This window comes from Daphnia pulex, chromosome 3 (genome assembly GCF_021134715.1).
Source record: "Daphnia pulex isolate KAP4 chromosome 3, ASM2113471v1".
Lineage (NCBI taxonomy): Eukaryota > Metazoa > Arthropoda > Branchiopoda > Diplostraca > Daphniidae > Daphnia > Daphnia pulex.
The window spans coordinates 10,156,811-10,168,278 of NC_060019.1; the positions used below are offsets into that span (position 1 = coordinate 10,156,811).

General features: G+C 36.7%; 1 protein-coding gene and 2 long non-coding RNA genes across 7 annotated transcripts; 2 read left to right on the forward strand and 1 right to left on the reverse strand.

Annotated features, from left to right (window-relative positions):
• Window positions 1–19: 19 nt before the first annotated feature.
• LOC124191066 (Bloom syndrome protein homolog) lies at window positions 20–5,627 on the forward strand. The gene is made up of 19 exons (XM_046584039.1): window positions 20–451; window positions 509–624; window positions 686–865; window positions 936–1,162; window positions 1,222–1,314; window positions 1,385–2,611; window positions 2,676–2,757; window positions 2,826–2,973; window positions 3,074–3,205; window positions 3,275–3,432; window positions 3,498–3,607; window positions 3,659–3,704; window positions 3,767–3,916; window positions 3,989–4,170; window positions 4,233–4,392; window positions 4,471–4,640; window positions 4,706–4,897; window positions 4,964–5,102; window positions 5,166–5,627. Exons 1-19 carry the CDS (start codon window positions 402–404, stop codon window positions 5,546–5,548), a joined length of 3,945 nt encoding a protein of 1,314 aa, XP_046439995.1. The 5' UTR covers window positions 20–401; the 3' UTR covers window positions 5,549–5,627.
• Window positions 5,628–7,948: 2,321 nt separating this feature from the next.
• Window positions 7,949–9,385, reverse strand: LOC124191070. Of its 3 annotated transcripts, none has more exons than XR_006873259.1 (5): window positions 9,318–9,385; window positions 8,977–9,122; window positions 8,823–8,894; window positions 8,590–8,759; window positions 8,035–8,527 (listed from the first exon to the last, which is right to left on the reverse strand). It is a non-coding gene; the product is annotated as an uncharacterized LOC124191070 (long non-coding RNA). The 3 variants fall into 3 exon arrangements; XR_006873258.1 differs by lacking the exon at window positions 9,318–9,385 and adding an exon at window positions 9,217–9,293; XR_006873260.1 differs by lacking the exon at window positions 9,318–9,385 and having other exon boundaries at window positions 7,949–8,527; window positions 8,977–9,117.
• Window positions 9,035–11,392, forward strand: LOC124191069. 3 transcript variants are annotated; one of them, XR_006873256.1, is made up of 5 exons: window positions 9,035–9,169; window positions 10,393–10,486; window positions 10,554–10,679; window positions 10,830–10,987; window positions 11,056–11,392. It is a non-coding gene; the product is annotated as an uncharacterized LOC124191069 (long non-coding RNA). The 3 variants fall into 3 exon arrangements; XR_006873257.1 differs by lacking the exon at window positions 9,035–9,169 and adding an exon at window positions 9,388–9,421; XR_006873255.1 differs by lacking the exon at window positions 9,035–9,169 and adding an exon at window positions 10,018–10,300.
• The last annotated feature ends 76 nt before the right edge of the window (window positions 11,393–11,468 follow it).

Sequence of the window (11,468 nt, forward strand, 5' to 3'; positions counted from 1 at the left end):
TGCAACAAGTTGGCAACATTTAAATGTATGTAAGCGGGAAATCGTCTGCTACAGCTTCTTGTTCAAGTTTTTCAGCGTGATGAAGGTTAACCTAACTTGGTAGACATTAGACAACTAGAACTAAAGATACCAAATAGACATATTTCAATAATTCGATTACAATTTCTTTTGCATAAAAGTGGGAATTATTCTTTACTCGATTACATTCGTAACCAAAATTGACCCTCAACCAGTTTAGAGTTTACAATGATAGTTCCATACACTTTTGTGAACTCCCTTCAAATTGTGTTAAACGTATGAAATCTTGAAAAGCTACGTGGAATCCTACGTGGACAGCGAAGTGAGAAAAATTCACTAGCTACATTGTACTTGTATCAGGATTTAAGAGATTTTCTAGCCAGATGGAAAAATACCTTCTTCCTCGTGCTAACAAACTCAAACTCAATTCAAGGTTAGTTAATTTCAATTGTATTTGTGAATAAAAATGTAATCATGAACTCTTAAATAGCATCAACAATACCTCTACAATTACATCTCAAAGTTTGTCAAAAACAAACAAGAAACATTCAGATGTCTGTGACATTAAATCACATGATGATTTTGATCAAGATTCCACCCCCATTGGTATCAAAGTATTTTGTCACTTGTCTATCTTTTATGTTATATTTACTACTTTATCATTTAGAGTCTAAATCCTCTTCAGCCAAGGAAGCAATTCAAGTGCCTTTCAAAAAAGAGCCCAATCGAGATAAAGGGAAAAGTTTAATAACTAAAAAAGCAGATTTTAGTATAGGAAACCTTGATGGAAAATTCTGGGGAGACTTTAATGATAAGGATGAAGATAATGATGTGGATGATTCGTGCGGTAATCCAGTATTTCATTTGCTCCAATACTAAAAAACCATAAAACTAAACTTTTTTTTATGAAACAAAAGATCATGCTTATAATAGTGTACTCAGCACTTCGCCTGTAGTTAAACCTAGAACATCAAGCAATTTAAAATCAGCCAAGGATAATATCAGCAAGAAAACATCAAATAAAGTCGAAGACATGAGCAAAGATTTGTTTGAAGACGAAGATTTCAATTTTGATGACGCTATTGATGTTAGCCATCTTGAAGATGATTATAAAGATAATTATAACAAAAATTCGGATCATGAGGTATGAATTAGCTTTCACGTCAGTTCGTGTCATTTATTTTACAGAATATTTTGAAATAGACTACTGATCTTGAACAATCGGTTGAAGTTATCGAAAGCCAACTACGAATTGTGTTGGATACAGAAGATTGGTTTGAAACTGCCAAAGAACAGGTAAACTCATTATTTCTAGTCAACGAGAAATTTGACAGCAAAATTATCGAATCTTCGTCGTTCGTTACAGGATGTCTCCAATGTTTCGGACGCATTAAGACGAGAAGTAGATACGAAAATTGTCAACCTCTTGGATGCTTTATACCCTCTGTCTGAAAGTTCTATATCAAATGACATGGCCGTTACTCTCTTAAATCAACTCGTGAAATTTAGGCGTAGTCTTCAAAATGCCCAAGTTCCTTCTTCTAATTCCAAACCATCAACATCAAATTCTCATTCAGCATCGCATCCTGTTAAAAAGAACCTGTTGAAAATTCAACCCAGCGCCCCACCTCAAAATGCATCAAGATCTTCATTTGATCTTGAAGACGAAAACTCCAAATCATCTGCTGAAACCTCAATCTCAAGGGCAAGAACTCCTGTCGAAACTGCACCAACGGCTTTTATCTACCGTACACCTACCGCGAGAATACTTTCAAACCAATCCGCGGTGAATAACGGACCATTGAATTCCTCGAATAGTACAGACAACTCTCGAAATGCAACGAGCTCAGGGCCCTCCACGGGTGCCACTTGGAATGGTAGTTCAAACAGTTACAATCCTTCCCTCAACATAACGCCCAGTACAAGTGCAAAGAGTGGCTCGGTTCCAGTAATCAAGAAATCAGTTATTCCTCTTCAGCAAGTTGCAGAGTACGATCCGCCCTTCGATGAAGATTTGATCAGTCAGATTTATGATGAGGACGAAAAAGAATTACAGGCTGCTGAGGGATATCGTGCAGGAACCTCCTCCTCAATACCGTTTAATGCAAACTATACACCCCTGAATATTCGCTCGTCGAATGTAGCTGCTGGTAAATCTACGCCGTATTCTACACCGACCGTCACTATTGCTGATGATTCGCCGCTGAAAGAGTTCTCATCTACTCCATCTAATTCTACTCGATTTCCTAAGAAGGACTTCTCTTCTACTCCGTCCAATAGTTCTGCTCGTTTTCATGGCAACGTCCAAAATGATGGTACATCTGGCGTGTTTGACGGTTTCGGATTTGAACACAGCGCAAACCTAAAGAAGACATTTCGTGAGCGCTTTGGTCTCCAAGAATTTCGACCAAACCAACTTCAGGCTATCAATGCTGGCCTTTTAGGGAACGATTGTTTTATTTTGATGCCAACTGGAGGGGGCAAATCGTTGTGTTATCAGCTGCCCGCGTTGGCCACTCCGGGTGTTACAATTGTCATCTCACCACTTAAATCACTCATTTTCGATCAAGTCAACAAGCTTAAATCACTGGATGTAAGTGTATTCATTGATAATTTTCTTTATTTTAATGATTCCTTGAACTTAAACATGTGTATAGATTCCGTCCGAACATTTGTCTGGAGACATGTCAAATGCCGCTCAAGACACTATTTATGCAAGGTTGTCTATGAGAAATCCAGGTAATAGTTTCATCTGTTTTATAAAATGCATTGATAAACTGAAATTTTGTATTTTACTATTCGGTTAGATATTAAATTACTGTATATAACTCCGGAAAAATTGAGTGCAAGTATGAAGCTTCTGAATGCTTTACACGCTTTGAATGGAAGACAACTTCTAGCAAGGTTTGTCGTCGACGAAGCTCATTGTGTTTCGCAGTGGGGCCACGATTTTAGGTGAAATTTTATTCACATTTATCTTAGATCCCCCTCCCCTAACCCCCCCCCCCCCAAAAAAAAAAAAAAAAAAAAAATTGTAATTCACACTTTTTTTTAGACCTGACTACAAGAAATTGAGTGTTCTCAAAGAAAAATTCCCAACTGTTCCCACTATGGCCCTAACAGCAACGGCCACGCCACGCGTCCGCTTCGACATTCTCCGGCAGTTGAATATGAAGAATCCAAAATGGTATTTTTTTTCAGATAAATCTTTTACATAGACTTTAACCTGATCATGATAATGTTTATGTGTCTACAGGTTTCTTTCCTCTTTCAATAGACCTAATTTAAAATATTGTGTCCTTCCAAAGAAAATGAAGGCAGGCGTGCTAACAGAAATAGCTGAACTTATAACAAAGCGATTCGATCGAAAGAGTGGTATAGTTTATTGCTTATCGAGAAGAGAGTGTGATGAAGGCAAGCATTTCTTTCTGTGTAATTGCTGCGCATTTAACTAATCTAAACACGATTTGTATGAACAGTTGCACAGTCTCTTCAGAGCAGTCGTATCAAAGCCATTTCGTATCATGCTGGTTTGTCGGATGAGGTGCGATCAGAATCTCAACTGAAATGGATCAACGGAACTGTGCAGGTGCTTTACAGATAATTTTTTTTATAATTAAAATTAATTATCTTTATTCAGGTTGTCTGTGCCACGATTGCCTTTGGTATGGGTATCGATAAACCAGGTTATTCAATATTCTGCATACAATATTGTCCCATGAATTTCATTAATATTCTTTATCTCCAGATGTCCGATTCGTGATTCATTTCTCTTTGCCTAAGTCCATCGAAGGATATTATCAAGAGTCAGGTAGAGCTGGCAGAGACGGGGAATTATCTCAATGCTACCTATACTATTCTTACAAAGATGTTCTTCGTATGCGTCGCATGATCGAAAGTATTCTTTAATAGTTTTCTAAAGAATATCATTACGTTACCGCTTTCTAAATGACGACATTTTAAAAAATAGTGGATCGCGAAAATTTTGCCGCCAGACAGACTCATATTGATAATTTATGGCGAATGGTTGCTTTCTGTGAGAACAAAACCGATTGTCGACGCAGCCTGCAGCTAGGTTATTTTGGCGAACATTTTGACAGTCAAACGTGCAAGTCTAACACAAAATCAGTCTGTGATAATTGTGATAGTGAGGTAGTTATTCATATGTTGCTAAACTGCATGATTTATTTCTTAACAATTTCTTGTTGGAATAGGTCGAATATGTTCAAATAGATGTAACTGAAGATTGTAAAGCCATCGTCGCAGCCGTCGATTCGTTGTGTGGCAAAACCGGCAAATGGTCAAACAACTACACACTTAATCATTTTGTGGACATTTTCAAAGGAAGCGAATTGAAAAAAATTATGGATCTAGGTATTTTCCTTACTTGTGTTGCTTTGTTTTCTTATTTGTTAGTTTAGTATTAGTTCTCTACATGATTTTCATTATCAGGTCACAACAAACACAGTCTTCATGGTCGTGGGAAAACATGGCAAAGGAACGATATTGAACGCCTCATGCGAACAATGGTCTTGAATCATTATTTAGATGAGGAATTGGTTATCAGCAGAGAAGAGGTTGCTATCGCATACCTCCGTGTTGGCACTAAAGTTCCAGAGAAGGTAAACTTGAGTACTTTCTAATCGTTTTTTTCTTGGATAATATGAATTATCTGTTTCGACTGAAGGTGAAATTTTCCATCACAAAGAAGTCTGGTGGTAAAGGAAAAGACCAGCTGGCTACCACAAGTTCTGTGGTGTTGCAAAGTGATCCTGAAATGGAAAATTTGGAGCAACAATGTTATGCCCAACTACTTGAATGTTGTAAAAAAATGGCTGCAGAAGCTAGGGTCAACTACACTACTATCATGAACTTGCAGGTCTGTTTTCAATTGCCACTTATTCATCATCCAATTTTCAACATTTTTCACGTGTTTCAAATTTAGGCACTCAAAGAAATGTCAAAGCGCCTTCCTGAAACCGAAGACGATATGATGTCCATCCCTCATGTCACAAGAGCCAATTATCTAAAATATGGAGACAAGCTTAAGGAAATCACTAGCAGTTTCAGCGCTACAAAAGCCGGTAACAAATTTTTGATATACAAAAGATGAAAATAATTTATAATTTATTTTTTAAATTAATCAGTGATGTTATATGAAAGAAATGGTAATGAAACCGACGATGATTTCACTGATCTCAATCAAATTATGCCGTCGGACGAAATCGGCCCTGAATGTTCCGGTACCACAGCACAGAATTCATCGCCGTACTTTGGCGGTCGAAAGAGTGGTAGTGGGTATAAACGGAAACGCGGCAGTTCAAAAGCTGGTGGAGGAACTAAGTTAACAAAGAAGGGAAAATGGTTGTCGAAGACGGATGGCAGTAAGAGAGGTTCATATTCGGGTAACAAATCTTCAGGGTCGTCCTATAAGAAAACCAGCGCAGCGCCACAAAGAAGTACATACACCGCAAGCAAGGGACAAAATAACCTTTTGGAACCGCCGCGTCCTCGTACGGCAAACAAATGATAATTCAACTAAAATATTTATTGCTCAATTTTTTCTTGTTTTTTTTTTCTTTTAATTGTAATATATATTTTTTTCTCAATTGTCATTTATAATTTTTTTTTCCAATTACAAGAAGGTAGGTTTCTTAATAAACTCGTGGAGGTCCTATGTCTCGACGATTGCACATTGATGACAATAAATAATAACTAGGTTATTAAATATTTTTTAGTGTACAGGTTCCTCTTGAATGATTAATTGGTAATTCTGAAGCAGTTGATTTTGTTAATTGAAAAGTGAATATCCAACTCTCATTTCAAGTTAATACTGCGCCACTATTCAGCCGACAGCTCAGCGATTGACTGACGTGTTGTCATTCAGCAATACTGCTCACTTGCGTCTTGCGTGCCGTCCTTTCGTCGCTCCGATTCATGGGGAAGTTGAGCCAGCGACGCGGACAGCTGCCAGCATCATTGGACTAATTGTATAGTTGTATTGTTCTACCCCAGCTCTTAACACAGCACAGAGTTTTACTCTTCAGATTGTTCGGCTGTTTGCGATATGTGATGATTTTTATTTTTCGTTTATTTAATTTTTAAATTATTGTTTTTCTAATATTATTTTGAATTTTGAACAAACAAGCCGCCCATGCCTTCCGCCATTGAATGAGACACCTAGTAGTAGAATCTAGAATTACTTACTGCTTTATGGAAAATACTAAATACGGGCGTCATATGCTTCATTCTCGTCAAGTCGCCACTCGTCAGCGGTTAGGCCAGGTTAGGCTACCGAGAACCGACGCCATTTGTCCAGAAACGTGCTGCAGCTGCTGCTTCATGACTGTGTTTTTCGCTTTTACATTTTAAAATGATGAGGTATTTCCGCGTCATTCGACCAAGCTAAATAGAAAGTGAGCAATTCTAAAGAAAGTAAGTGAATCGTGAGAGTTTTGACTTATCGAAAGGTCCATTTTCTAATCTACTTACATTTATTTTGTGAAAGCATGTCGAAGTTCTTCTTGCCTTTCTCCACATGATCGCTGCTGCAGCTGCTATGTCATGAAGATGCTTCTTTGAGAGCTCATATGACATATTGCAAGACAAAAAAATGTGATGAAAAGTGGAAATCTGAAAAGGTAATAATGTACATGTAAGTTAATCATTAGCATTTTGTTCTTGATGTCGGAGAAAAGTGACATCTCATTTCATGCTTCTAAATAAGATAGCTTTTGTGGAAAGTTCTTGTAAAAAGTTGTAAATTTTTTTAAATGCAATAACGGAACAGAAATTCACTTCATTCTTTAAAACTTTTTGGTCTTTGGTAATCTTCTATGTTAGTGTACATTTGAAGTAAATCATTGCAACTACTAAGTGTTTGAATCATTTATTTTACAGTTGTAAGCTAAAGTTAAACATCACTTGCATGTATTTTTGCTTTTTCTTTGCAAATCCCTATTATTATCAATATTCTTTTCTTTTTCCATCAGAAAATAACAAATGTTATAAGTGCATTAATGTTTTTTTGCTTTTTAGGATTCCATGTTCAGTTTGGTGTTGCTGCCCTTTTCCAGTTGAGAGATGCACTTAAATGGAGCTTGTGCAGACTTGCAGTTATTAAACATCATACTTCAATGTGTTCTAATGCATATGCAGTGCCTTAAATGTAGCACTGGACCAAATTGTTTCAGGACGTTGCCTGACGGCCGTTGATTTTGTAGATGTCTTCACTTGCTGCCTGAACTGGCTGTACGCCTCATGCCAAAGCAAAAGTAATTATGTTGATTAATTCTTAGAAGACTGAAGATTTAGCTAATTGATGGGCAGAAAGTAGATCTTTACTGGAATTTCGTCATTTACAAGACTGGAATTTATAGTAAAGTTGATTGAACATGCTTTAACTTAGTTGAGTTTCCAATTGTATGAATGGGTTTGTTTTTATAATTTTAAAAACCTAGACAGTTGTGTAATTTTTTAAATATTATACTAAAAGATTTTTAATGAGTTTGCATTGCAGAATTTAAATATCTGCTGTTGCAAATGTTTTGTCACCTGAGATATGTTCTACAATTATTATTTTTTTGGATTAACAGCTTTCGGTGGAGTCTGAACTAATTCATTGCTATCCTACTGCATATGGTGTTTTGTTGCAGCCAGCAGGGGAAAGGCGTGACCAATTAAAGTTGAGCTACTGCATGCTGTCGATGCTGTCTGTGGTACCGTTGTTATTGTTACTGTTACACCAAGTTTGAATGTTGATAATGTTGATTGTTACTGGCTTGTAATATTTGTTTCTATTTGTCATTTGTGTCTCCGACTATGCAGTATAGATTGAAGTAAGCGAGAACTGCTAGAAGAAAAAGCTGTCTGCGCCCAAAAAATAACATCTTTCTGTGTCAACATGGTTGAGTAATGAGTAAGCAACAGGTTTTCTTATGTAAGAATCATAAGAAATGAATTATATTCATTTGTTGTTTTCATTTATATCAAATTTTAAAATTACATTATGTACGAAAGAAATTCACATGAAATACAAAATGAAAAACAAAATTACATTATAATTCAATAAACTGACCGTCCGGTTCAAATTGTAGTCAATCAAGGCGGGGGAGACACTGCCTTGATTGACTGGACCAGGAAGATTACCCGGCCGTGATTAAGAGAAACCGGAAAAAGAGCGAAGAGTTGAGGAACAGTTTTTACGAGAGCGATTAATCACAGTGGCCTTCCGGCTTAGACTCATGACCCTCCTAAAGTTTTCATCGGATCATGCGTCTTGCAAGTCCCCGTTCGATCAGCGAACTCCCTTCCTCCTGGTTGTCGAAGCGAGTGAGTGACCACCGGCGGGTGTTGGTTAGTGGTTAGTTAGGGAAACGGTGCCACAGAAAAGAAGGGAGCCTAGATATGCGCTTGTGATTTATCTACATATCTATACAAATTATCAGTCTTCAGTTCCAGCAATATCTCTTCAGTTTCCAAACAACTCTAACATTGGTGAGGGATTACCCTGAAAAGAGAGAATACTTAGATATAATTTTCAAACCATATTGTAGTGACACCAAGCAATACCTCAATGTCACATTGTCCTAAATTAGAACTAAGTGGCAGTCACCACAAGCTCTTAAGTTGCAGCATTATTTTGCTGCTGTCTGCAAAAGAGAAGGCAGCAAAGAATTGGATCTGGGGAAGGCATCAATATCTTGAAGATTTACTATGATTTGACGATGAGGGAAGTTAACCTGAAATATTATTATAAACATTAAATGACAGTAGAAACTATTTAGCTTTGGAAGACATCTTACATTATTGGATTGACCCATTTGATATCTATTGTCACAAGCACCTAGGTCACACAAAAACGTCAGCTAAAATTTCTGAAAACATCAAGTCAAGAATGCAACAAGAACCATTAGCTAAATGTTGTGTTATCTATTTATTAAAAACGGTTCAACTTACCTCAAAATCTAAATCTGTTTTCAATTTTTGAAGTAAATTATTATGTGTATTGTGTAATTTAGGAGCAGAAAAAGTTTTCCAAGAGAATTCCATTCTATCGTAGGGCATTTAGCCCAGACAAAGCTGTCACATTCCTATGCTGCTCTCTAATCATCAATGGCCATCGAAAGAAGAAAAGAAAGATTTATCACAGGTAAGGCTCAGTGCAGAATGACAGGACTAAAGCTAAAAGGGTGATACTTAGAGGTAGCAGAAGACGATATTTCGTCAACAATCTGGAATCACTAACAGAAGAGACACAATAGTGAATGTCATGCCCCTCATTGTAGAAGCATTATCACCTTAAGGATTTCGTCTGTTTGATGTGTAAAGCTGCGGTAGTGGCTTTTTCATTTTTGGGTGAAGACGACTAGACGAGATACAAATTTGAAGAGGAGAATACTACGTGAGTACACAAAGCCTTTGTTTGTTAGTTCTTTCAATTGAGCATTGAGTGTCAACGAGCTAGAGCGGACATTTTTTTCATGTTACTTACTGTTAAACGTTTCTTTTTCTGGCGCTAGACGGCATAGCCTTTGATCATTTTTTACCTGTCAGAATCAGTATAGTTACGCTTACTTTGCACATCTCTAAAAAAATTTCTCGATTCTACTTCAAGAAAATTTTTTGTGATAACAGTCAGTTTCTGTTTCGACAACAAAGCTCACTTGTTAGATTTTTAATAATGTGTTTTTTTTTTCTACTTCCGGTTTTCTGTTTTCAGTTAGTAGTTCAGTAAATATTCATCCGAGGTACAAAAGAACCACATATTCGTGATCCTCGTCAAATTTGTGGTAAAGTTCATGTTTTATTTTTTACGAAAGCGTACTTCCGGTTTTTAGAATTTTCCTGAACTATAGTTCAGGAAAATTCTCGATTTTGGCCAAAATTTGGATTTCGTTTAAATCACACCTAATCGACCCCAAATTTCACGTAGATCACGAATATTTAGTTTATTTTGACGACAGCTCAATTGTTAAGGAGCTATCGCTTACTTCCGGTATACTTCCGGAAAATTTGCATAAAACTAGCAAGTGAGCTTTGTTCTCTGTAGAATTCTAAACACTCCTTGCTAATTTAAGCAAACATAAATGGTCTTTTTGATTACTTTTATAACTTTTTTGACTATCTAAGGCAGGTCCTTAAGATAGTGAGTTTTGGACGTGTCAAATAGATGGCGTGAAAGAATGTTGTTTGTTGTGTCAGATATTATGGGCTTATGGCGGCTCGTTGTCAAAAGTTCAGCTACAGCTATTTTCTTCAAAAATTAGCAATGAATGCGTTGGTAAATTGACTAGATTTCGTGTGCAATTTGTTTGGCATGTGTTCTTTACCGTTTATGTGTTTAATAACATCATCATTTCTCATCCTTTTCAGGAGAAAATGTGAAAGGTGCATGAAGCCTGTACTGTCAACTATTGTGTTCAAAATCCTGGTATCCTATTGAATATGTCATCCAAATGACAGAGTGGTAACAACCAATGCTAGCTTTATAGTACAGTATTGCTGGAACATATATTCTTCTCATCTTTTATTAGGATTTTCATCACTATTATCAGCTGAATCATTCTATGGGACTTTGCCAGATCACCAACCCCACGCATGGACCAATCTCTCATTCCATCTTCTAGAGAACCTTGGATAACCGATTGGTGCTTTAGTGTGTAAGTTTACTTGTCATGTCACTGAACTTATTTTGTTGCAGTCTTATATGCATTTAAAGTATTGTTCTGCACTTACATCTATCTAATGTTTTAAGTTTAATTATTCTTTTAGATCATAGAAGCATCATCAACTTTATTTTTTATTTACAGGTTCTAAGTTTTCTAATGCAACCTGACAGATTTTATGAGAAGTCATGTCCATTGAACAAAAAAGACAATTACTATACAGTCAAGGTAACCCGTTGGCTGCTGCCCTTGAATATCCCCTTTTACTTCATGAAAGTGTAAACAGGCCATCTTGATTTGAGGTATTGCTTTCTGTCGCTAAAATTTTATTTAAAATAACTGTCCTAATAAATGTTCATTCTGTCTACAGAGTAACTCCTTCGCTACTTATCATGGACTTCATCCATTGGTGAAAACCAATGACAACCAGGAGGAAAAGAGTGTGCTGGTCGAACGGGGAACTTGCAAGCTAAGCCGGAAGCCTACTATATGATTAATCGTTCTCGTAATAACTGTTCCTCAACTCTTCGCTCTTTTTCCGGTTTCTCCTTCCAATCCCTGTCTGCAGTCAATTATGGCAGTTTCCCCCTGTCTTGATTGACTCCATGTGCGAGTTTTTAAAGCAATTTATCTCCCAAATAACACAAAAGAAGTTGGTTAGGTTTGTTTTATTTGGGTATAAATTGTTTTAAAACTTGTACTAATAATCAAATGTCTTGTACCGGACGCTCTGTTTATTAAATTTTTGATAAATTTGGGAAATTTTACTTAATCAAATTATAT